This window comes from Halichoeres trimaculatus, unplaced genomic scaffold, assembly GCF_033239565.1.
Source record: "Halichoeres trimaculatus isolate MK-OKI-2021-1 unplaced genomic scaffold, fHalTri1.1 fHalTri1_scaffold_16, whole genome shotgun sequence".
Lineage (NCBI taxonomy): Eukaryota > Metazoa > Chordata > Actinopteri > Labriformes > Labridae > Halichoeres > Halichoeres trimaculatus.
Window position 1 is genome coordinate 20,995,184 of NW_027437194.1, and position 22,970 is coordinate 21,018,153.

The 22,970-nt window shown below is 37.7% G+C and overlaps 3 protein-coding genes across 5 annotated transcripts in view; all 3 read right to left on the bottom strand.

The window, feature by feature from the left end:
• The window catches only part of LOC141805059 (carboxyl-terminal PDZ ligand of neuronal nitric oxide synthase protein), a 73,882-nt gene extending 70,850 nt beyond the window's left edge, over window positions 1–3,032 (bottom strand). For both annotated transcript variants that reach the window (XR_012599683.1, XM_074689744.1), the window contains exons 1-2: window positions 2,519–3,032; window positions 385–456 (exon numbers count right to left, since the gene is read on the bottom strand). Coding sequence is in view for 1 of the 2 variants with exons in the window: in XM_074689744.1 (XP_074545845.1) it covers window positions 385–456; window positions 2,519–2,623 (177 nt within the window). In the remaining variant the exon portion in view is untranslated. The remainder of the gene's footprint in view (window positions 1–384; window positions 457–2,518) is intronic.
• A 3,581-nt stretch (window positions 3,033–6,613) lies between these two features.
• On the bottom strand, window positions 6,614–14,579 carry cacfd1 (calcium channel flower domain containing 1). 2 transcript variants are annotated; one of them, XM_074691157.1, is made up of 5 exons: window positions 13,981–14,579; window positions 10,783–10,855; window positions 9,927–10,052; window positions 9,598–9,705; window positions 6,614–9,175 (listed from the first exon to the last, which is right to left on the bottom strand). In XM_074691157.1, the coding sequence occupies exons 1-5, from the start codon at window positions 14,087–14,089 to the stop codon at window positions 9,085–9,087; spliced, it is 507 nt and encodes a 168-aa protein (XP_074547258.1). In that variant the 5' UTR covers window positions 14,090–14,579; the 3' UTR covers window positions 6,614–9,084. The 2 variants fall into 2 exon arrangements, with proteins under 2 accessions (XP_074547258.1, XP_074547260.1); XM_074691159.1 differs by having other exon boundaries at window positions 6,614–9,435.
• A 651-nt stretch (window positions 14,580–15,230) lies between these two features.
• On the bottom strand, window positions 15,231–18,649 carry ptcd2 (pentatricopeptide repeat domain 2). The gene is made up of 10 exons (XM_074690580.1): window positions 18,482–18,649; window positions 18,117–18,209; window positions 17,904–18,033; window positions 17,127–17,244; window positions 16,877–16,955; window positions 16,638–16,729; window positions 16,440–16,553; window positions 16,270–16,344; window positions 16,074–16,187; window positions 15,231–15,766 (listed from the first exon to the last, which is right to left on the bottom strand). The coding sequence occupies exons 1-10, from the start codon at window positions 18,615–18,617 to the stop codon at window positions 15,545–15,547; spliced, it is 1,173 nt and encodes a 390-aa protein (XP_074546681.1). The 5' UTR covers window positions 18,618–18,649; the 3' UTR covers window positions 15,231–15,544.
• Between the last annotated feature and the right edge of the window lie 4,321 nt (window positions 18,650–22,970).

Below are 22,970 nucleotides of genomic sequence, written 5' to 3' on the forward strand. Positions count from 1 at the left end.
ATAAGGCAAAGGAGAGAAAGCATATCTGGCCAAAAGGAAAAAAAAACGTTAACCCATGGCCTGTTTTTCCAAACTATCAGTGCCACACAATAAAACAACTTATAGTCTGGCTTTAATTAAAAGTTGTGATAACACACATACACGCGACGCCTTCAGCTTTCTCAAACAGTCCAGGTAATAAACTACTGTCCTCTATTCTCTCTTTTTATTTCTACAAAATGCAGCCCGTGTTTATTTCCCAGAAGTCAAGCTCAAGTGTCCAGACAGTGAAGGCATCATCACAAACTCAATAACTTTGTTTTCTGTCAGCCTGATTATATTTTTTTTTAACACCACAAGATTGATGAAGGTTGTGTCTCTGTGTCCTCTTTGACTTCATCTTACCCTGATTCTCCTCATGGCTGCCACGATCTCCATCCGGCTGTTTGGTCTGGGCACGTCAAGACTCCCAACGTACTGTAGTAAACAACCAGACCACACATGTTAGAAGATGTTAGGACACCCACCGCAGTTTAGTTGTTTTAAATGGTGACAAAGTCAGGAATAAAAGCATAGTTCAATAGAAATGAGCTTTTCACATTAAGGTGTTTGAGGAATTTCTGAAAGGCTAAAGTACCTGTTTAATGCGACTTCCTCTGAAGTCATTTATAGCTAAACTTCCATACTGTCTTCATGCCTTAATGTCAAATGATGTGGCCAAGCTGACCAATCACAGACCTTGCAGTCTGCGTCATTTGGAAGTGCTAAATCATAGGTAGCACCATCAATTGGATGCAGAGGTGTAACTAAGCTTAATTTCAAAACAGTTCAACTACATCTCTAAAGGCTACACTGCGATGATGGTGAATAAATGCTCATAATTTTAGCTAAAAAAATGGTCCAAAAACAACAACAACAATCTGAGACACAAATCTGGTCAAAACACTATGCTGATTATTAGCTACCTTAATTGCATAAGAAATGACTGCTCAATGAAGGTAAATTGTAACATATTTTTTCACCTCATATTCTTAAGACGTATGGACATGAAAATAGTTTTCTTTTTCAGGTCCATACTAGTAAAACACACCAGTTTTATGTCAGAAAGTTGTTTGCACTTACAACTGACTTATCAATAACAATTGTCCCAATGGCATGTACCACCAATACCTCAGACATAGGATAGGATTGTTTCTGCTCTTATTGTTAAAACCTGGGGTCAAAATTTACAAAATTAACATCACACTTTGTGGAAAAAGACTCAAGCTGAAGAAAAAGAAAACAAAGACTCATAAAAAAATCACTTCAGTAATAAATTAACAGAAAACTAGATTTACTTTGTCCATTGGTTTCAGCTCAACTTACTTTTTACCACACCCACCCCCTGCTGGTCATTGTGAAAAATGCAGGCTCAAGACACCACATTTACTTAACCACAGTAATTCTACACAATATGTCAACTACTTCTACTGGCTCAAAAGCACAGAGTTAAGATCTTGTTTTTGTTTTATATCAAGTCCAAAAATGACAACTCAGCTATTGTAAGTTTTGTACCAGAACTGAAATGTCTTACATAGTATTCACTTAAATTTTTACAGCAACACTTTTAAAAATGGTGGTTTATACAGGTTTTTTATATGCCATCTTGAAACTTTAAAGTGGAACTCACTACCACCACAAAAACTAAAAGCCAGGCAGTGATTAGCCAAGGCCTTTTTAGCAATCTTGCTTGCAAACCTTCTCTTTTTTTTCTCAGTTAACATCCTTTTTAGCCTCTCTTTGCCTCTGCTGTAATGTTCCTGCTGAGAATACAATGCCAGGGCAGGGAACAGGAGGTGTTTGCCTTCAGGGCTTCCTGCCAGAGAGCTTTGCCTTACTTCCCCCAGAGGATAGTGCCCATTCAACCAAAGTGCAATGTGCAACAACAGGTGTACAGGGTACATAGTGGAAATAAAAGATTTTAGAAGTTAGTGTACCATTATGTGTTGTTTCAAGAGTTGGTTAAGTTTGGTATGGAATGGATTTAGTAGACACTACTTCTCAGCAGGTTCACCTGTGTTTGTATATTTTCCCAACTTGGTTTATGCTTGTATGTGCCTCTGTTTCTATGGGCATATTTTTGGCTTCTTTACCCCATGTGCCAGGTGGTTGCCAGCATAGCGAATAACAAAATGAGATGAGCATGTAGCAAATAACTAGCAAGCTTATAGATGGACTTTGAACCAGTAAAATTGGCACATTGTTACCTTACTGACAATGTGCCCTGTTCAATCTGAAACTGAATTTTCTTGTCATTTTTGTGATTAAAATATTAAATCTTTTAGATATCTTAGGACTATCTTGAACAAAAATGTCATTTTGAGTCCTCCATACTTGCAGTATGACCACATGTTTGTCGCTGCTATGCGTCCAAAACTTCCCAGCAGACCCCATCTGAGTGGGTCCAGTGCACCTGCCACCCCGCTTCAAAGCAACACAACTCCCAACTGACTAAGCGGTCAGGAAAAGGCGTCAAAACAGCAGATAACGTGTGTTTCACCTTGGCTTGGAAACAAATCCCATGCTGGTACGCCTCCTCATTGTGGAGCGGAATCCTCGAGTCCGCCAAATCGTCCACCAGGTTGTACCTGTTCCTCGCGGGCATCACGCGCACAAACTGACCGACGACGCCTTCCCACGAGACAAAACACTGTCTAAGAAGTGAACAGCTGAGTGTGGTCCGTGTTTGAAACGCTACAGTCCCATGAGAGTGTGCAGCTCGGTGCCAGGAGTGAGTTCCCAGAGGAGACGGGGTCCATTGTTGTTCCTTAAGCTTTCAAAAGGTCCCGTCCTCACAGGGACAGATTTTGGCGCCCCCTTCCCACCTAATATCCACCGAGAGACGGTTTATTCCTGATAAAAACACACCGCGTGGGGGGCGTTCGGTCCGAAAGCCACGAGGGATATCCGGCGTAAAATCGGCGTTTCTCTCCGTAGGTGATGTTGCTCGAGCTGTGAGTGAGTGTTTTGGTTTCAATCTGCAACCGTCTCTCTCTCTCTCTCTGTCGCTCTCCCTCACTCACACACACACACACACACACACACACACACACACACACACACACACACACACACACACACACACACACACACACACACACACACACTGAAGCAAAGTTCCCAGGCATGATGCAACCCTGGGCTGACACACAGGCGAGTCCTCCTCCCCCTCAGGAGATGAAAATTTGATTCACTTGTTCTTGGGAGTCAGGTGTGGAGGTGGGGGACAAAGGCTGGTAGAAGCAAAACCATGTTACTTACTATGAACGCGCTGTTAAATATCATATAAATATCCTCATGGGTCTGCTCATTGAAGTACAGCACTCAACAGTTTTTCTGTTTGTTTTGCTTAATTTGACTAATAACTTCAAAAGCAGGATACCAAAAGACCTTTTGAAGAAAAAATACTATCAAAACAAAAACGACATGACTAAAAGGAACCACAGACCGTAAAAGTTATGGGTGCAGTGTCTGTGACCTCACCCATTTGTTTGTGATGGGAAGTTTTGAAGCCTGTTTCAAAAGAAGCTCCATTTGAGTTAGGATAAGATCAAGAGGCGGGCCATAAGCCTCTTTTACAGACAACTACAGGATACCTGCCTGTCAGTCAAGTTACTTTTTTAGTTTGTTTTTTAAATTTAAGGTGTGACATTAAAGGAATGAACTACTCAGACCCTCTGTGTTGTGTTGAACCAGAAATTGGCCTTTTGGGAATTAGTGTACATGTGGTTTTCGATGTCCCAGCAGCCAGCTTCAAGTGGACTCTTGAAGAACTGCAGCACTTCTGCATGGGCGTCATGTTTTTAAGGCCAGGGGATACTTATTTGGAGGATATTAAAGATTGTGCGGACAAAGTAGAATATGTTTTGTTTTTCTTGCACTTGTCCCATTCTCGGAATGCATTTTTGAACCTAAAAAAAAAAGTTAGTTGTTCTTTCTTTTCAGAGAAAAAATACTATAAAATGGAAATAAAACACATATTTTTCATTTCTATTTTGCTGTGAGTCATTCTGTCTAACACCTATCTCCCTACAGCATTTCCATGCACTAAGACATACAATGTAGAAACATTTCATGTTTTCACCAGTGTTTTTGTCTCAGTTTGAAGTTCATAAAGAGTATTAATACTTTTAACAACCTGTTATAAACCCATTAAAGGCGCTTAAACACAGAAAAACAGTTTTATTGTATTGAAAGCAAATCAAGATGCTAATAAAATGTTTGGGATTTATCACACAGACCTCATTCAGTCTCTTTCATCATCATTGTTTTTTCACACAGAAGCCCAATGCATCTATTAGTGATAACAAGCTTTCAGTCAATACACTGAGATTACTAACTGCATGACGAATTGCCTCCATGAATACAGATTGGCATCACTGTTTCGGACTGTTATGGCCTGTCTTTTGCTTTCAGCAACTTCTATTTGTGCAAATAGAAGAAACAGAAATGAACTGACTCAATTATAAAAGTACAGCAATAAATAAAAACTAGTATCACTGAAATAGTCATCTGGCGCCATCTGTTGGTAAGATACACCAAAAAAAACTTCCTTGACATTGTTTTGTAATATTTGAATGAATTAGTGTTGCTTGTAGATAAAGGATTTTTGCAAGATTTCAAGAGTGGAAAATAATGTGCCTTAAAGACCAGAGAAGGTGCCTCACCAACAGGATAAATCTGTTTCATTCAGTGGTGTAATGATAAACATGGACTTTATTTGTCAAACATACATGAAGGAAAACAACTCAAGTTTAAAATGAAATAATCTTTTGAATGAACACAGTCAGTCATTTGAAAGTATGGGTTGGATAGGTACTGGCCTGATGCTTCTCTCTGGATAAACAGAATCTATTTGACTTAAATTCAATGTAAATAAATATGCCCACAAAATACACTCGTCCAGATACAAAGAGGTTATGAGTAAAGAAGGGTGTGGTTTATTTATCGAGTTAATACTGAAAAGGCCTGTTGGTGAAATAACCAGACAACTCAAAGAGCAGCTCAACCTTTGATCTCTTGAATACAAGAGAAGGTGGAAATCTGTATTTCTTAACAATGTATTCAACAAGAGTATGTAATTATGTATAAGAAAACTGGTATTTATATATGCATGCATTTTTATGTGTAAATGCTTGATCTACGTACAGTCTATGGATTTAACAGAAAGTAGACATGCACACCATTTTTAAAGGTCAAATTTTTTGTTTTGCAAAGGTTCAAACAGCCTGAAAAACTCTTTACAACTGCAACAAAATGTGCCTCCTGGATGTTTATTGTATTAGTCATCTATCTGTCATCTGGATGGAAACCCAAAAGGCAAAAAAGAAAATTGGCCGTTTTTAAAAAATACTAAGAGCACTGACTAGTTTTCAGCTTAGTTTTCCTCATATATAAAACCATTTCTTTCTCAAACAATTCTGTAAGGGCCAAACGTTTTAAAGGGTTATTCTTTATATCAGTGTTTAAGAAAGAAAGGAATCGAGGCAAGTTCTCATTATTTTTATTTCTTTTGTAGAGGCAAAGTTGTATTGTACCTCAATGAAAGGACTGCAGTTCAAGTGTCTACATTACAATAACAAACAGGTTGAATGCCAATTAGCTACATTTACTTACTAATTAGGAGACCAAACAGTCACAGCTTTGATGTGCAGGTTTTCAAAGCAATGCAACAAATTAATCTAATGAGCACCAAAATCACAGGTGTGTTTGTCTTTAAAAAAACCTGAATACTAGTCTCTTTTAACTGTTAAATTTGTTTTCCTTAGAGATACTTTGATGTAAGAAAAGACCTTGAAGGCTGTTTCACATTGATCAAGAAATATATATATATGTTGCAAAGGATTTCATGACATTTTCCCTGTATACTTAAAATTCAAGTCCGAAACATGGCTTATAACTTATAGCAACTAAACTGATAGGAAACATAAAATGTTTTCACCACACTTGTGTCTGGTTATCAACTGTTGACACTGCCAAAAGTAAGAAGAGCTGGTTAAATGGTAATACTTTGTTTTGTTATCTAGGGAACTTTCCAAGCTTGAACTCCATGAAGAATCTATGTGGCATTGTCAAGACAAAGATGAGAGACACCAGACCCAGTGATGCAGTCGAGCTGAAGGCAGCTACCAAAGCAACCTGAGTTTGAATAACACCTCCATGCCCCAACACTCATTTCTATTTCAAAAAATCTTTTTTCAGATTGGTTTTACCCAATAATCTTATTTATGAGATACTAAATTTGGGTTTTCATTAAATGTAAGACAGCCATCATAACTAAAGGACTTAGATGCTTGAATTTATTTAATTTGAGTTTTACCGTTTAAATTAAACTACTGAAGTAAGTTAACTTTCCACAGTATTCTACTTTGTTTTTTTTTATTTAACCAGATAAAAATTTTAAAAAACACTGAGATACACTGAGATCTAGATCCGTTTCGCAAGGGTGGCCTGGCTAAGAGGTAAGCAGCATATGTCACTCTGGTTTATTGAGATGCACTAGTATGTTATACACAAGCTTCATGGTGCTGCGTATGGGAAAATTCAGACTGAAACAGGCCAACAAAACATAGGACACAAACACCAAGTAGTAGCAAGTTTGTTTAATTCACCAACAGATTCACATCATATCACGCATTATACACATATCCCTTACAGCAAAATATGCACTCATCACTGACTTTAAAACCAAAAAACATGCGGATGGATGTTTGTGGACGAGGAAAGCTGTGTTTTCTTTGTTTTACATCCTCTGAAAACTGTAGTGTTGTGTATTCAACTGTAGTGTACCGCTGGTGGGTTTAGTGTTTCATCACTTTTGAATGCTGGTTATGCACGATTTAAAAGCTTCACAGATGCTTTTCTAACATTTAAAGTGAGAGTTTTCTATCAATGATGTAAGCACAAACTAATTTGTATCTCAGCGCTGTCGTATCGTACCTGAGTGCTGGATGTAATGCGAAAAATCCATTCGGCTACTGACCAGCCCGTTAAAGACTAAAGATAGAAACAGCTGTAAGAGGTACATGTAAACAGTTATCCACAAAGCATCCTCATCAATAACACTGTAACACAACAGAGGCAAGAGGCAACAAAACAACACAAAAAGTACATTAGTGACCACTGCATACCTCATTTGAGTACCAAAGGCAAACCATGGCTCTGACGATTGTGTGGGAAACAGACCAATAGTCCAACAGAAAGAGACCAAAGTCCCTGAATCAAGACATTTCCCCTCAGTACAATTTCATGTGTTTTAGTAGTGTAAAAATTAAGACTTTCAATAAATAAAGCAGATATTAAGTAACAGATTCCCAAACAAAAAAGAAAACCCGTTATATTATGTTTTTCAAAACATAATGTAACACAATGTGTGCGGCCATAACTTTGCTACTGGCTACTTGATCATGAAGAAACAGAAGAATAAGCTGTCCAAAGCTTTCAGAAAATTCCCTTTAAATCAAAAGTTCAATACATGAATGCCTACTGGAAAATAATAAATACATGAAAGCATAAATCCAACCAAGGTTAAACTGTTTTTATCTTTGGGTGTCACGGATACATTCCCCGATGTTTAAAACATCACTAATGTATTTATTTATTTTTTTTGCAAGTGCATTTAGGTTGCAATTCAGAGTTGTGCTTGTACAGCAGGTTCAATGCTCGAATACCAAATCCCTCCTTCTTTAAAAATCTAGCAAGGAAACTTGTTCAACTAATCTAAGACAAAGAAAACTAGCATCTCAAAACCTATGACTACAGATGAAAAAAGCTCTCTGGAACACAGATACCCAAAAGTACTCTGGGTAACTTTAGCAATCTTACAGATCCTGTGAGGAGTTTTAGTTGTTTTGAATCAGACTGAAATTAATCCTTAGGTCTCTATATGACCTAAAAAAGCAGATGAATGATTTTTTTTGTATCGGAAAATTGGGAACATAAAATATTATGAGCTAGTTAAAATAAAGCAGCGGCAAGTCTGGTCTGGCTGCCTGTGTATCATTAACTTTGCACAGCAAAGTGTCACTTCTGGGTAAAATAAAGTTAAACAATCAGATGCTGTGCCTTGAATTTTATACTGATATATTGGTTACGATGGTAACTGCAGAAACAGACTACTTTGTAAATATTCACAGCTTGTGGTATGTTTTGATAGTTACCGTAGAATGACATCTGTCTTTTTTAATCAAATATACAACTTGGTAATGCAGAGAATAAAGTCAATGGCAGCTGCTAAGGTAAAAACAAAAAATCCTCACAGGAGCTGATTTACTCATCTGTGCTGTTACTGTCAGTTTAAATCATTTTAAAGCCAAGTAGTTTTTTTTTATTAAAATGTTTATCTAGCCCTCTTCAAAGCAAGTCAAAAGCAAGTAAAACAAATGCTTTCATCAAAACTAATGTTTTATCCAACAATTCCACTAAGGCCACCCAATTCAAGAGGAAATTGTTTTTTTTTTTGCAGCTGTTACTTTCATTTATCAAACATTAACACCACCGTTTTCAGCTTAAAGCTTTTTTTGTTTTCAGCTTTTGATAGGTCCTTCCCAAACTTGGCAATAACAATAAAATACTCTTTCTGTTACACACAGCCCTCTCTTAAGCAGACAGCTCTGAATCACAGCCTCGTACTAAAACACCTGAAGTCAATTATTTACATTTTACAATCACATTAAGTTTTGTTCAGAATTCCTGAAGGAAGGCTCTTGGGCTGAATAGACGTTCTTTGCGTTTTTATGCAGAAATAGCTTTTGAAACTGGCAACAACAATTTGTTGAACTCATAAATACGACAAATGAGAAGAATTAAAAACTCACCAACCACAGTTACAATCAATATTATCGGATCACATTGAGGTTTACACACGCTGTGTACCAAATAATGGACTGAATCCAACATCAATCTGTTTGGTTACCATCAGGGTCAGGACAATAAGAACCCAGCAGTTAAAGGAACAAACTCAGTAGCTTTGTGATGAAGAGAGACAGAAAGAGGAAAAGGCTTGGGAGGAAAAAGTAACGCAAGGAAAAAAAAGAGAAGAACAGGAGGGTGGCAAAGCCCAACGTCTCACTCTGGAGCTCCGTTTGCCGTTTCCGTCATCCTCTCTTCATCCCCTTGTTTCTGATGCTGCAGTCTGGCATAGGTCACTGCATCTCCCCTGAGAAAAACAACAGGAGAGAAGCAAAAGGATGCGAAAGGAGGAGGGTAATAAAAGGTTATGAAGAGGAGGGTGGATAGAAAAAAAGAAAGCACGTAGGAAGTGAGAGGGTCACAGTGTTAATTGGTAGGGTTGTTACACGTCTTACCTTCTCAAAGTTAACCTGTGTGATTTTAGAGGCTCATTAAAGCGGTTAGACTTTTATGCATCAAAAAATCGTGTTAACTAATAATAACCTGCAGGACTAATGATAGGGGAGCCTGTTTTAATACATTTAAGGGGACGAAAAATATTAGTTGCAACAAAGCATTTATTTACTCAAAGGCAAACAGAAATAAAGTAAGAATTGAAGTAACTTCTATTTTTCAAAAATATTTTTGACATTTACATCAGTATAACTTATTAGGAAACAGGTGACTTACTTTTTGCCTAAAGATGCGAGGCCATACAGAACTCCAGTAGCAAAGGCGATGGCGTTTCCAAACAAAGTCGTAAAAGTGAAACTCAAAAAAACGGGAAAGAGAGCCATCCTGAAATGAGCAGCCCGAGGGAATGCCAAAAAAGATGAAAAACAAAAGTCAGTAAGTCACATGAAATACACACTTTACCGATAGAGGAAGAAAACGTCATACAGCTTATGAAATGTTAATAACTATCAGAAATACACATCCCAAATTTAATTTTTCATACTGGGAATAAGCAACTCCAATGGCATAACATAGGAACAATGCATAGTTGGTGTAGCGCTTACCCACAGTAGAAGACGGCTTTCTGCCAAGGTTTGAGTTTGTCTGCACGGGCTGCTACTGCATTAGCAAACTCTATGAACTGGCAGCAGAATGGGACTTCACATAGAAACAGCACAAAGGCGTTCAACCTTGAGACAGGAGGAGAGGATACAAACACAGCAGTCAATCAAACTGTGAACTGGCTCAAAAACAAAAAGTCTGGAGGAACACAGTGAGGCAGCAGAAAATGCATGAATTGTTTTTTTATAATCAAATATAATTAGGTGAAATTGATGGACACAGCTTGAAAGTTTCCCCATGAACTAGCTTGTGTCGAAGCTTTTCAAACTGTTATTTTCCATCTGAAGGAGAAATGAGTCACAAAGAGAGTCTGTAGCATACCTGCTAAAGTCCCCTCAGCAAATAACAGCAGTTTTTGGTTCAACATGTTCATGAGAAGAATTTCCCCACACCTCTGACACCTAAGCCCTGGGTGTGGCCACTTGATACACAAGACTGCTGCTCACTATGAATGTAAGGTAAAACTCTAAAACCTGAACGATCATTCATGATCATGGTGATTCAAGTACATAAAGCCAGACATATATTACAAAAAATAATTACCGGCACTGACAGTTTTTCAGAGCTTGACTCACTTTTAAATTTGTTATGTAATTTGTCTCTATGTCAGAGATGACTGAGTCAAACTGAACAATAAACGTACTGTCTTATTTAGCGTTTTAAATGAACATCAGGCTGTTTAGACAATACCTCCTTTCTGAAGCCAGAGGGGAAAAAGTGTCTTTGTGCTGTTTTAACTTTTTATGGTCCTGCAAAAACAAACGTATTTAAGGATGTTTAACAGAGATAAAGACTTACACCATCCACACTCCTGCAGCGATATTTAAAGGGTTCACAGTGACACAGTTCCACACTCCTGAGACTGCACAGGCTGCATGTTGGGAAGACAAAAGACAAAGAAAAAATGGATGTTAGCATGGTTACTTATCTATAAGTTAACACCTCTACACAGAACCTTTAAGGCTTAACATTTTGATTATTCAAGAGTTTTGTATGAAGGGAGACTAGATCCAAAAACCACGGATGTAGATGTATGTTACTTGATTAACTTAGGAAAGTTAAAAATTAAGGTTTTATGGACCTTATTTCTTAATCAATTTCTAAAAATAATAAATGAATAAATAAATGAAAATTAATAATATTCCATTTGAAACTGAAAATAACAGCTGAAATTCTTCACACAAACAATAATTTTTGCAACCTTAAAGACAACTCAATTCATAGTGATCAAATACAAACCATATTCTTTATTTTTACCCTTCCTATCAATAAAGTTTGTATTTCATTTCAACTTTCAACAATGCAAGGCTGTTGAGACATCCTCATATCCAATTTCTGACTGCCCCCTGTCTGAAACATGTGTACATTGCGACGTGAGGCTAGCTTTAGGATTATAAATGCACAAGCTTGCTTTAAGTAGACCAGTAGTTTGAAAAATAATGTCACCATAATGAAAAAAAAAAATTAAAATAACAAGATATAACAACATCATTCAATGGTAACAACACTGCAATGGCTCCAAAATGGGCTTAGATATGGCTAACTAGAAAATGACTTTTAATAATTGTATAAAACTTGAAAAGCTCAGTTTGAATAACTGCATTAAAAAACTGGACTTAATTAGCAGGATTTGAAATTTGATACAATATTTTAGACTGAATTTAAATACTTATACCACAAACTGTGGTTGAACTTTCAACTTTTTATAAAATTCATTTCAGTTTAGGGAGACACACTTATTCGCAATATATATATTCAAATTCAGTTTTTAGTGGCACATATCTCAGCACATAAACAAACAATGCTACAAACTATAACAATTAGTGTGGTGCAACCAGTCTTTCTAGCTACTTAAAACCCTTCACACATGAAGAAACTGCAGATCACACTCTGTACTTAGACAGATGCATGTCTGACGAGTCACTGGTGTATACAATGGGATCAATGATTTGTGCATTCCACATAGGTGTCACTGTCATTTCCTGTTGTATTTTGACTTGCGGATGCACATGACCAGTACAGAAAAGGGCTGAGACAAAAAGGTTTGTTAAAAACTAAGGATGAGCCTTTCAAGCATTCATATCAATTGATAATCTCCAAAAACTATATGACAATCAATCTAAGAGTCACTTCCTCTTCTTCTGGGTGCCTCGCTCTTTGTGCACAGTTGTAATATACTTGTGTAAAGTTACTAGTTGAGCTTAGCAAAGCTTGCCCTTCACTTTAGTATTTTTATTATTGAAAGAAATTATTGACTCAGCCTTATGACAACCCACAATGACTGTGGTTTTCTATGATTTTGAATATCATAAAACCACACAAGTTAAACTGGAACTTGACATAAATGGTTTCTTCTTCTTCTGTTTATTATTGGCAGTTAGCATACAGCTTTCAGGAGGGCTGCAGTCAAAATGTGCCAGTTGTACTGCCGGCTCTGGTTAAAAAAAAGAAAAAGAAAAAGAAAGAAAAAATATTTTTCAAAATTGAAAAGTTTGTCACACAAACTATGCAGTAATTATAAATTATTTAAAGGCTGTTTAAAGATTTTAAGAATTTTTTTAGTTTCTGGAAAATTGTGACTGGAAAAATGTCCAAGAACTTTGTCAGAGCCTGATTTGTAACAATGACCCAAAATGTAACAACAAACATGATAATCTTTTTTTTTTTTTTTTAATGATGTAATAAAGCCTGAAATGTAATAACTGGTCTTTAATGTAACATAAGTGATGAGCATGAAATGTTATTAGAAAAATGTAATAACTGCCCCAAAATGTAACAAGTTGTTACATTTTGGGGGAAAAGTTATAAATAAATAAGTTGCAATAAATAAATATATAATTTGCGGGCTCAGCATCTTGTTACATTTTAGGTTTTAAGACATTTTTTTATAACATTTCAGGTTGTTACATATGAGGCACCAATAGGCCCAAGCTGAAATCCTGACATACTTATTTTCATCAAATGTCCAGTTAGACAAAGGTTGTCTAACCCTTTTAACTATTTTATCTCAAAAGATAAACAAAAAAAACTAAGTTGTTAGAATAGTGAAATAATCAGTTTCTTTCTGCTTAAACGTTGCTTGGAAAGAACAATTAGCTCAAACAAGGTAGACAATCCAAGTTGTTGGAAAATACTCTTGTACCTGACTGTTATTAAGCTATGCAAAACTACAGGATGTAAAAAACAAAACAAAACTTGAGAGCCAATCTACACACACCAATGCTAGTTGAGATAATCCTGCATATTTGAGAAGCCTGAAACACCTCAGTGAGAGAAAAGAGTAAACATGCCAAGTATCTCTGAACTGTCAGCACATAAAGGCCAGACAAACAGTGGAAGAGCCAAGGCGCATGTCCTGCTCCTTTAGACCGAGCAGCCTCCTTAATAATACAGAACCACATAGAATATGCAGTGCCCCAGGTGGTGAATGTGATACAGGCGGAGTGACTCTGGTGTCACTGTGGAGGAGAGATGGACACAGGGGCTGCAATGCTGCTGGAAAAACTGCAAAGCTAGCAGCAGTCACAACCGCTTCTCGGGAGAGAGGAAAATGCACTATCTGCAGAGAGTGTGTTCTTATTATGAAGTTCGTTTGGAAATAAAAAAAACTATTAGGAATGAGAAAGGAAAATAGGGAGTGCCAATGCTAAATAGTGGATACTGCATTGGAGGGACAAAGGGCTGACAGAGCTAACCTGAGTATGCATTAAATGACTCACACCCATGAGTAATTCTTAGATCAGTACTTTTTACCCTAGGTCCCCTTATCTTTTATGAATAATAACACTAGACTGAGAATGCGAATACTGTAATAATCAATAAGTTAAGATTTTACTCGCAAAGAAGTGCACAGAAACCATTTGTAATGTTGTTTAGGTTTGACACACTGTACACTCTACAGCTGTGGTCGCCATTTATGTGCAGTTGTCATCAGGATTCATTTGATTATTTATTTGTTAGATCAGACAAGAAACGACAACTTTAAAAACTACTTACATATTCCTCCCAAAACCCCTGCTATTTTGCAGAGCCATCGGTACCACCATGTCATGCCATCGTCCTCCTGAGTGGGTTTCGTGGACGCAGCAGCCTCTTCAGAGCTCATTGTTTTGTTCTAGCTGTTAGCTGATGCTATCAGAATCCAGTATTTACAGATGTTAGCCTGGGGCGGCTCAATAATGGCTAAATTAAGTTAGCAATTCTCAACAAACTAACTGCTAACTAGCTTATCCAATACAACACAGCGGGATACATCAGTTAAATAAGATTGGAGTCGAACTTTAAGTGTTTTTCATCTTCTTTTTTCTTAGTGGAGCACCGGCTGCCGTGTGGAGCTTACAGCTGCTTCTCAAGCAGCTTCCCTCCGTCAGTCAAATCAAGCTAACCCGGCTAGCAGATGCTAGGAAGCACCGCTACTAACTGCCGCTAGGAGTGAAAGTATCACCGCTGCTTTCGTCGGAAACTATCCACTAATGTTGTCAGTGAACAAACACTATCCTACAGTCACTATTTTCTTTATTCCTGAACACTCACACCGGATCTGTAAAAACTCCAATATAGGCTCCGTTGTTCTCCTTCCTGCCTGCGCAGGCGGTGTCAGCGGTGCATAGTGGGAGGGATTTCATCATCGTCATACTTTGTTTACATGCATGCAGCGGGTTACAGGGTGTAAATATGGTTCATATTTATGGGCGTTTTCAGCTTGGACCTTTTCAGGTGGTAGTTTTGTTATAAATACGTTCCTTTTACAAATAATAAAGGTGACAAGCTGGCTTGCATCAGGTTCCAAGTTAGTCATGTCTATCAAATCCTAAAATCATACTTGATAACTTAAAGGCCAGACCAGTTATTAGGGTAGGTTCACATTTTTGCCTCTTAAGTGTATAATTATCTGCCTATGTCAGAAAGGTATCTGTATCTGGCATAACACATATTAAGAAACTAAATATGTGCTTTCACCTCTTCAGATGAAAGCTCCAATACACATCTGGATAAAAAAAATATTTGCACAGGAATAGCTGAGTCACCAGGCACTTTGTTGGGGAACCGGACACAGCTGGATGAGGTCTGAAATATCTTTTCATGATGGAATGATTAAATTCAGGGTAACCTTTTTCACTACACATGCAGGCATCTGATTATGTTCTGAGACCTTGGTGGATTTTACCTTTTAACATGGGCAGAGCACACTTTATTTCACAAGCAGCCCCTGAAATTCAAAACAAAAATCATTTCTTTCAATCATATTTAAATAACCCAATAATCTTTATTAGCTCATTTACACTTCTGTACATAAACCAATCTTCCAAAACTCTTATTGCAAGTACAGACTGTGAGTTCTATCATGTTACTTGTGTAACTTCCTCAGCAGCTGTCATTTCAAGCACAAACTTAAGCTATAAGCTTTGTTGTTAAATTGTGAAAGAGCAGACAAAAGAGGGATGACCGGGTTTGTGTTTTAAGAGAGGTAGATAAAGCAATCCAACAAAGTCTTGTCCAGGGAAAGTCTTATTTTAGACCTTTTAGTGAAAACCGGCTCATCGACGGTACACAGTTCCTGTCACTCAAGAAGCAGAGTTTGCTGCAGTGGTTTCAAACGTCTTTTGCTTGTTCGTTTCTCCTCTTTGATTGGTGCCAGTTTCCTCTTGCCTGAAGGTGTGTGGCAGAGAATGTCGTCAAGGGTCTGATGGGTCACCTGGCCGGCTTGCTCCAGCTGAGTCACTGCCTGCTCTACTTCCATCATTAATGGTCCGTCCTTGCTTTGCAGCCTCAGCAGTTGAATCTGAAACCGGATAAAAGAGGCAATGAGTTCCATCTTCAGCAGTGATATTGCAACCATTATTTGATCATCTCATTCAAAATTTATTCAAAGTTGTATTTGTGTTGTTCTGAGTGTAACTCTTTAAAACCCATTGGAGTGCTGGCACTCACGTTACAAGTGCTTGTAAATTACAGTAACTCTTCAACCATTTGGGCTGGTAAGAAAATTTAAACACTTCTCAAAAGAAGAAAAGACTAACTTTCTGGGCATGACTGAATCTTATGAAATAATAATAAAGTAGTATCTGAGTTCTTGCAGTGTGACTCACCAACTCCTGAGAAAAATCTGGTTTCTTCACAAAAGTTGGCCTCTGGTACGACAATTCCATAGACAGCATGGAGATGGCGTTCTTCAATTCTCCAGCTTTTACCAGCAATAAGAACTAAGGCACAATTTGAAAGAAATATTGATGACTCAACATTACATCACACACACTTACAACCACCATAACACAAAAAACTGACCTTTAAATTTTGGCACAACCTGCTGTCCGTGTTCATTATTCGAGAATACAATGACCGTGCCTTTACAACATCATTCTGCAACAAAGACAGATCATAAGTGATGTTTTCACTTTTTCCACATCAGTCTGCAAGGTTTAAGGAGGAGAAGATGTAAAAGAGAAAGCACACACCTGTTGGAGTGCTAATGCCACAGCGAAGCAGTAAGCATGTCTGGGGATGAAGTTGCCTTTGCTGTGTCCCTCCTCTATCAGAGAGCTGCAGATCCTATACGACTCTGCCGTGTTCTGATCAACATGAATCAGCAACAGCCAGTTAACAACAACAAATATAACCCTTAGTGTAGAATTCACTAACAAGCTTTATTTTACCATTTTGTAGCACGTGCCACATGCCAGTATCAGTGTGTCTTTGTTGAACTTTATGCCTTGACTCTTCATTGTTCTTAAAACCTCCAAGGCATCTGTAAAAGACAAATGAGTACACAAGATCTGAATTAGTTCAATGGCATTCTAGGTCTTTATTGAAGTTAAAAATTAAGAAGCAACTTTATCAAATTAATTAAGAACAGAATGACCAGGTGCACTAGAAAAGGTTACATCAGACTCACCTTCATAAGAACCTTTTGTGAATAGCATGTCAATTCCAATGTTAAAAGAGGTAGCATCATTGAAGAAACCGCTGATTTTCTGCTCAAATGAGAGAACAGAATCAGAATTAGAATCAAAAGTATTTTATTTATCCAGAAATATGACCATGTTACCAGTCCAAGTTGGCCCCAACAGAATCATCAACCCTGTCTTTTCTCTTTTTTAACATGACCTATTAGAAACTACTCACAAGGGCTGTAAGATGAATACCTTGTCTGTTAGTGTTGAAGCCGCCAAGTCCTCCATTCCCAGCTCATAGCATTGTCTTATGAAGAGAGGGCCAAACCTAAAATCTTCAAGATGTGTGTTTCGGTTCTCTGCGTGATACCTAAAAGACATGTTATCCATAATTCAGTTGATGCTATGAATATGAGTGTCACATGCACGTTAAAGACTCTCACTTTTACCTTCTGTTCAGGATGTAATTTACCTTTTATTTGTATTCATAAAATGCATTACAGCAGGTGGACTGATTATTGACACAGCAAGCTTGATTGCAGGAATTACAAGTGTTGCTTTGATCCAAGTGATCAACTTGTTTATTTATCATTCAAACATTTTTTATTGGGATAAAAAATAGCAAGGCTCTCTGGAACTTTGTGCCTCAAATTTGGATGTTTAGATTTCAAAATAGTTGTCAAACAAAAAGCCTGGTATCTGAATCTCTCTCTTAGATATTCTGATGGAACTAAGATGAGTGCCGGGCTGAAAAAGTTGAAACGTGAACATCTTAGTTAAATGTTAAGCCAAAAATGTATACTCAAGAGAAAAACCACAATTATTCTGGCGAGCATTAAGAAGATATTGTCTGGGCTAGTTCAGTTGAAAACACTTAACTTTAAAGTTAACACACATGACACCATATGACTGATCCTGTTTGTGAGAGTAGTGTGGGAAGGAACAAAACAATCTAATTGGTTTGTTATCCAGTGCTCTGTTTACCTACATTACAAAGTATGTTTGCAGGGATATACATTTTTAACTTACCTATAAATAGCATCTCTGGCAAGGACCAAGTCTTCCACAGTCTGGCACAAGTGGAGAAGTAGTTTCAGGTCATCTCTCACTATCAACTCGTTCTTTTGCAGCTTCTGGCCAAATGACTCGATAAAGTTTCCTGCAAAATAAAGCTTAAATATGAGCTAAGCTGAATTATACAAAACAATTTAAACTGCAGCCAATGGTAAGAACATATCTCACCTTGTAATCTATCTACACGACGAGCTACAACTAACTTCTTTTGCTGGAAGTCCTGAAGTTTGATGATGTCTTCTGACAACAGATGTCTTTTAGCTGTAGAGAAACAGAAATACAGAAGCATGCAGCTTATTTTTTTGACGTACAGTAGAGGAAATTTAACTTTATCATGCGTATAGTAACCATAGATTCATATTAAAAACTGAGAAAACTGAACTGAGTGTATTTTTTGACTGTTTTAGCAGTAATGCAGAAAGCCTGGGCATACATCTGGCTTGTTTATGTTCATATGTTACGTAGCTTCTCTGTCAGTGACGCAGGCCGTTAAAACTGTCACCTGTCTATCCGACGAATTTAGTTTAACTTACCAACTACACAACTTTCGATTGCACTGGGCTGTAAAATCCCACAAAACAGTCCTTTGGAGGGCTCACGTACCAACGACCGACAACATCTACCGAGTCTGGCCAGCGCCATATTGCCTGTCGACTGTACCATGCGCATGAAAACAAAGGGTACAACACAGTAGATAATTAAATGTTTAAAACGCTGTAGCTTTCGATAAGTTTAACCCACACTTTCAAGCGAACCAGTTGTCGATACTTATTAAATTTTCTATGGAAAATGTGAATGTAGAGATTGGTTTGTATTGTTAAAACAGACAATACAGTTGGTATCGTCCATGATGGCGGCGCCCTATGATCTCGCAGAGCGGTAGTAGCCTGTTATGTTTTTTTTTCTTATTTCTCCCTTTTTGACAAGTTATTCGCCTTTTAACCGACAGGTGGAGATCTTGTTCTGCATCTGAAACCGTGTCTGCCGTGGTAGCAGTTGTTAGAAAGCTTTGGGCACAGCAAGGTACCACATGTTATGAAAAGGAGAAAACCACACAGCATCATGGGGTGCCTTCACTCAGACTTTCTTTCTTTCTTTCTTTCTTTCTTTCTTTCTTTCTTTCTTTCTTTCTTTCTTTCTTCGAGCTCTCTATGTTTCACCATTTTGAACAGAAGTGAGGAGTTCCAAACTGATTTTAATTTTTTTTTCTACACTCAAATTTGATCCAGAAACCTGTAGGCCTACGTCTCAGAGAAGTCAGATATTAATCAAAAATAACATTCAAACCATTCTTTTTTCTTTTTTTTTCTGTTCAGGAACACGAGTCAATAACTTTGATTTGTCAATCAAAAAATAATTTTCTTCTCTATTTTCTCTGCTTTGCCGCAAGACTGTATTTATAAATTTATGTATTTATGAAAAACAACAATAATATTTTAGTATTAGATATATATCGTTTAGATTGGAGAACTTGCCCATGCTGGTTAATTAACCTTTACAGAAACATAAAAAGTGTTTTGTTACTCAACTATACTGTTAATTTAGGGCAGTGGTGGCCGTGGTGTAAAGCACTGTTGATTTATAAATATAGCACCTTTTATCTTACATAAGCATCTTCTGGTTTTTGTTAATCATTTAGAGTCTCTAGTCCCTGGAGTCTATTCTAAAATTAGCAAAAAAAAAAAAAACAAAAAAAAAAAAAAAACATGTTTAAACTTATTATATACTAAACTTATTATATTTTTTGATGTCTGAAACTGTTGCTGTTGGGTGTAGATGAAGAGATGATCAGCCCTCTGCAGAAATTGCCTTTGCTTAATTTCCCCAGCAAAGAGTTATGGTGAGTCAAATGTTAGACTGTTAAGAAAAAGGTTAAGATGGGGTTTCTACTAAAAAACACAGGGGCTGCCATTAGCAAAGAAATCTTAAAGCCCCTCATAGGAATTCAGATTGAAGTTATTGAAACATTCAACAACAAAATGGAATATATCTGACCTAACTTTGCTGGAAGAGTGTTGCATTTGAACCACAAGCAAATCCATGATTTCTTGAAAACATTTTTTTTTTTGACCTCCTTTCAAGGTTAGCAGAGGAGCACCAAAGCTTGGTATCCTTGTGCACCCATTGACCTGCAGAGTTACATAACCAAAAGCTTACTCTTCATCCTTACTTAAGAGGTCTATTGGATGTGCCCGGACTAATGCTATTTTTAAAAAAATGAACTGTATTGAAATGTTTTTACTATCTTGATCAACTTTGTGATACAGTTCATGTGGGATTATTTTTCTCTTCCACCTCTGAGCTGATTTCACCAGTAAGATGTTTTTATTTCATGCAGCGAGAAGATGTGTGGACTCATATTTAGAGAAATGGGTTGAATCCCTGTTGCTGATAAGATCATTTCACCAACTGAGTCGTTCCTTAAATTAACTCCCTAAACTAGACTATCGTGCACAGAGAAAAATAGAGCTGGGACAGGGAGGTTCCCCGCTGTTGCCTTGGCAACAACATCTAAGCCCATCCAGCTGAGATTGCTTGCTCAGCCAATCAGACACAGGGCTGTGGATAATTTATGAAATCCTGCAAGGTGTGTGAGTCTCTGTTGGTTTCACCCTCCCTCTCTGCATACATGCGTTTGCATGCACTCAGAAACATCTTATGCAACATTTAGCGCAGCCTAAGCTACAGGTTAAATGTGGTGGTTGCTGATGTAAACCTGCTCAAGTAATGTGATAAATCAACAAGGAAATAAAGTGGTTTTGTATGGGGGTCTCTTTTAGCACTCAGGCTGTGAATTCCCAGTAGATAGCTCTTACATCGTCTTTGATTTATCCCCGTATGCACTTCCCCTTGGTTTTGTAAAGCGCCCGGGGTGTCCCATTATCATTAATAAATGTCCCCGCTGAAAGTGTTTTGGCACAGAATTAAAACAGCTGGTACTGATAACTGTGCCACAGTGAGTCACAGCTCAAAAGTCTTTGAGTTGAAAAATATAAAAAAGGTTTTGCCCCCATCCAGAGCAAGACGTATGCTTTGCATCTGCATGCAGCGCAGACAGCGACTAGCTTTGTAATTAATGGTCAATGCTTGAAGCTGCATGTTGGGTTTGGATAATAATTGGGATGCCCTCTCATTTTTACAAATCATGTTTAATCATGTTATACAACAGGAGGAGGGGGGCATTTAAAATCTATTTACTCACTGGTTTGCAGTTTGTTTGCTGCAGAGGCTGACTCATGTACAGGCTTTGTGTTTACTTGCAGAGACATCAAACATGTGGACTCATGGTAGCACACAGCTCAACTAAAGGATGCTGAATTAGAGAGACGTGTCCTCTTACCCAACTCTGCTCTGTTCTGCCACTGCTGTCTCAGTCAATCTCCCCAGGGCGTCCGATCTACTGTAAGAGGTTATTCAGTTCAACACATGACAGGGTAACTGAAAGCTTTTCTTTTTCCTCCATACCTGTCCAAACCATTTTATGTCTTAACTGTCCTAACACACTTTAATAACTTAATCACATTCTCCCTGCATTAGAAGCAGTACTTGTAGCTCAGCATTTTTTCTCACAACATGGTCCCGTGAGGTTTAAGCTGGTGCTGATTGCAGCAACTTTTTATGTTCTGTAATTACATGTATTCTCTTGGTACCGTCTATAAAGAATGTGCATGTTATATACTATCACTGCGCTGGGCACGTGTAGCTTCCCATTGCTCCTATACTGGGGGAAAAAAGCTGCTCATATTCTATTCATTTTTGTCATATAACACTAAAAGCCAAGAAATGTGAATCTGCTGAAGTTAGTAGATCAGCTCGGTCAGCTGTGTATGAGGAAAATGAATGGATCATAACAAATTATCTAAAATTTGTGTGAAGTTTACTGACTGAGAAGTGGAAAACTGATTGTGTAGTATTGGCATTATCAGTTCTTTATTTATGGTCTCATAACTTGTAACAATTAACAATACATTACATACCCATTCCTTGTGGTCATCTTCACCCTGTATACATGCCTAAATGCATTGATTTGCTGCTATGTGATTGGCTGATTAGACACTTGCATTAAAATAGTTGAACAGGTGTTCCTAATTAAGTAGCTAGTGAGCGTGTACCTGAGATAGAAAGGTCACAGAGGGTCAATTCAAACTGATACTTCAGCACCACGGACAGCTCCAGAGATTTATTCAAACAGGACATACATGTAACCCAGGTTAGAACGGTTTGTTCTAAACAGACCACTCAAGTATCTTTTGCCCAAGTTGTGTATGAAAATATTATTGATGTGGAGCAGATTTACAGCAAGAAGGGAAGTGGCAGATATGCTCCTCCAACCCCTGAAGTGGGATGACACTGCTTAAAAAAGTGTACAAACTATATATATATATTTTCTTTTAACAAGTGCAGTAAAAAAAAACATAAACAAACAAACAAAAAAAACGTGTCAAGGCCAATTTGTGTCTCTTCAAGTGTCTGTCCCCATTCATGGCACTCAGGGACTCTTGTAGCCAAGCATGCTAACAGTACACCTGCCCTCACAGGCCTCATTGTCACTTACAGCTGTCAAACTGTGTGCACATGCCACTCAATAGGCAGGCATGCTTTTAAAACTCTCCGTTATTTTAACAAAGAGTAAGTGAATGATGAATGCATGGTATATGAATTTGTTTTGTTTTTTTGTTCTGGGTGGGTATGCACCAAAAACCAAAACTGAGAATAAAACCTGTAACTGATGAATCAATGGCCAGTGCTGCTGTTCATGGAAACCTGCTCTTTCTGCTAGGCCAAGCTAGCAATATGCATACATTCAGTCTTTAATCATAAATAGAGAGCAATTAAGAAAATAATCAAACATTAATACTGCATTTATTTAGCCACAGCAAATTTCGAACTAAAAAAAACATTTATTTTGTTGTTCGCCGCATTACAGCAAAGCTCAAAGAAGACAGTTCCTGTTTGTTCGTCAACCACCCTTTTTTTAGGTCAGGATTTTACATTTACAAGCACTACTAAGTACAGGTTTTG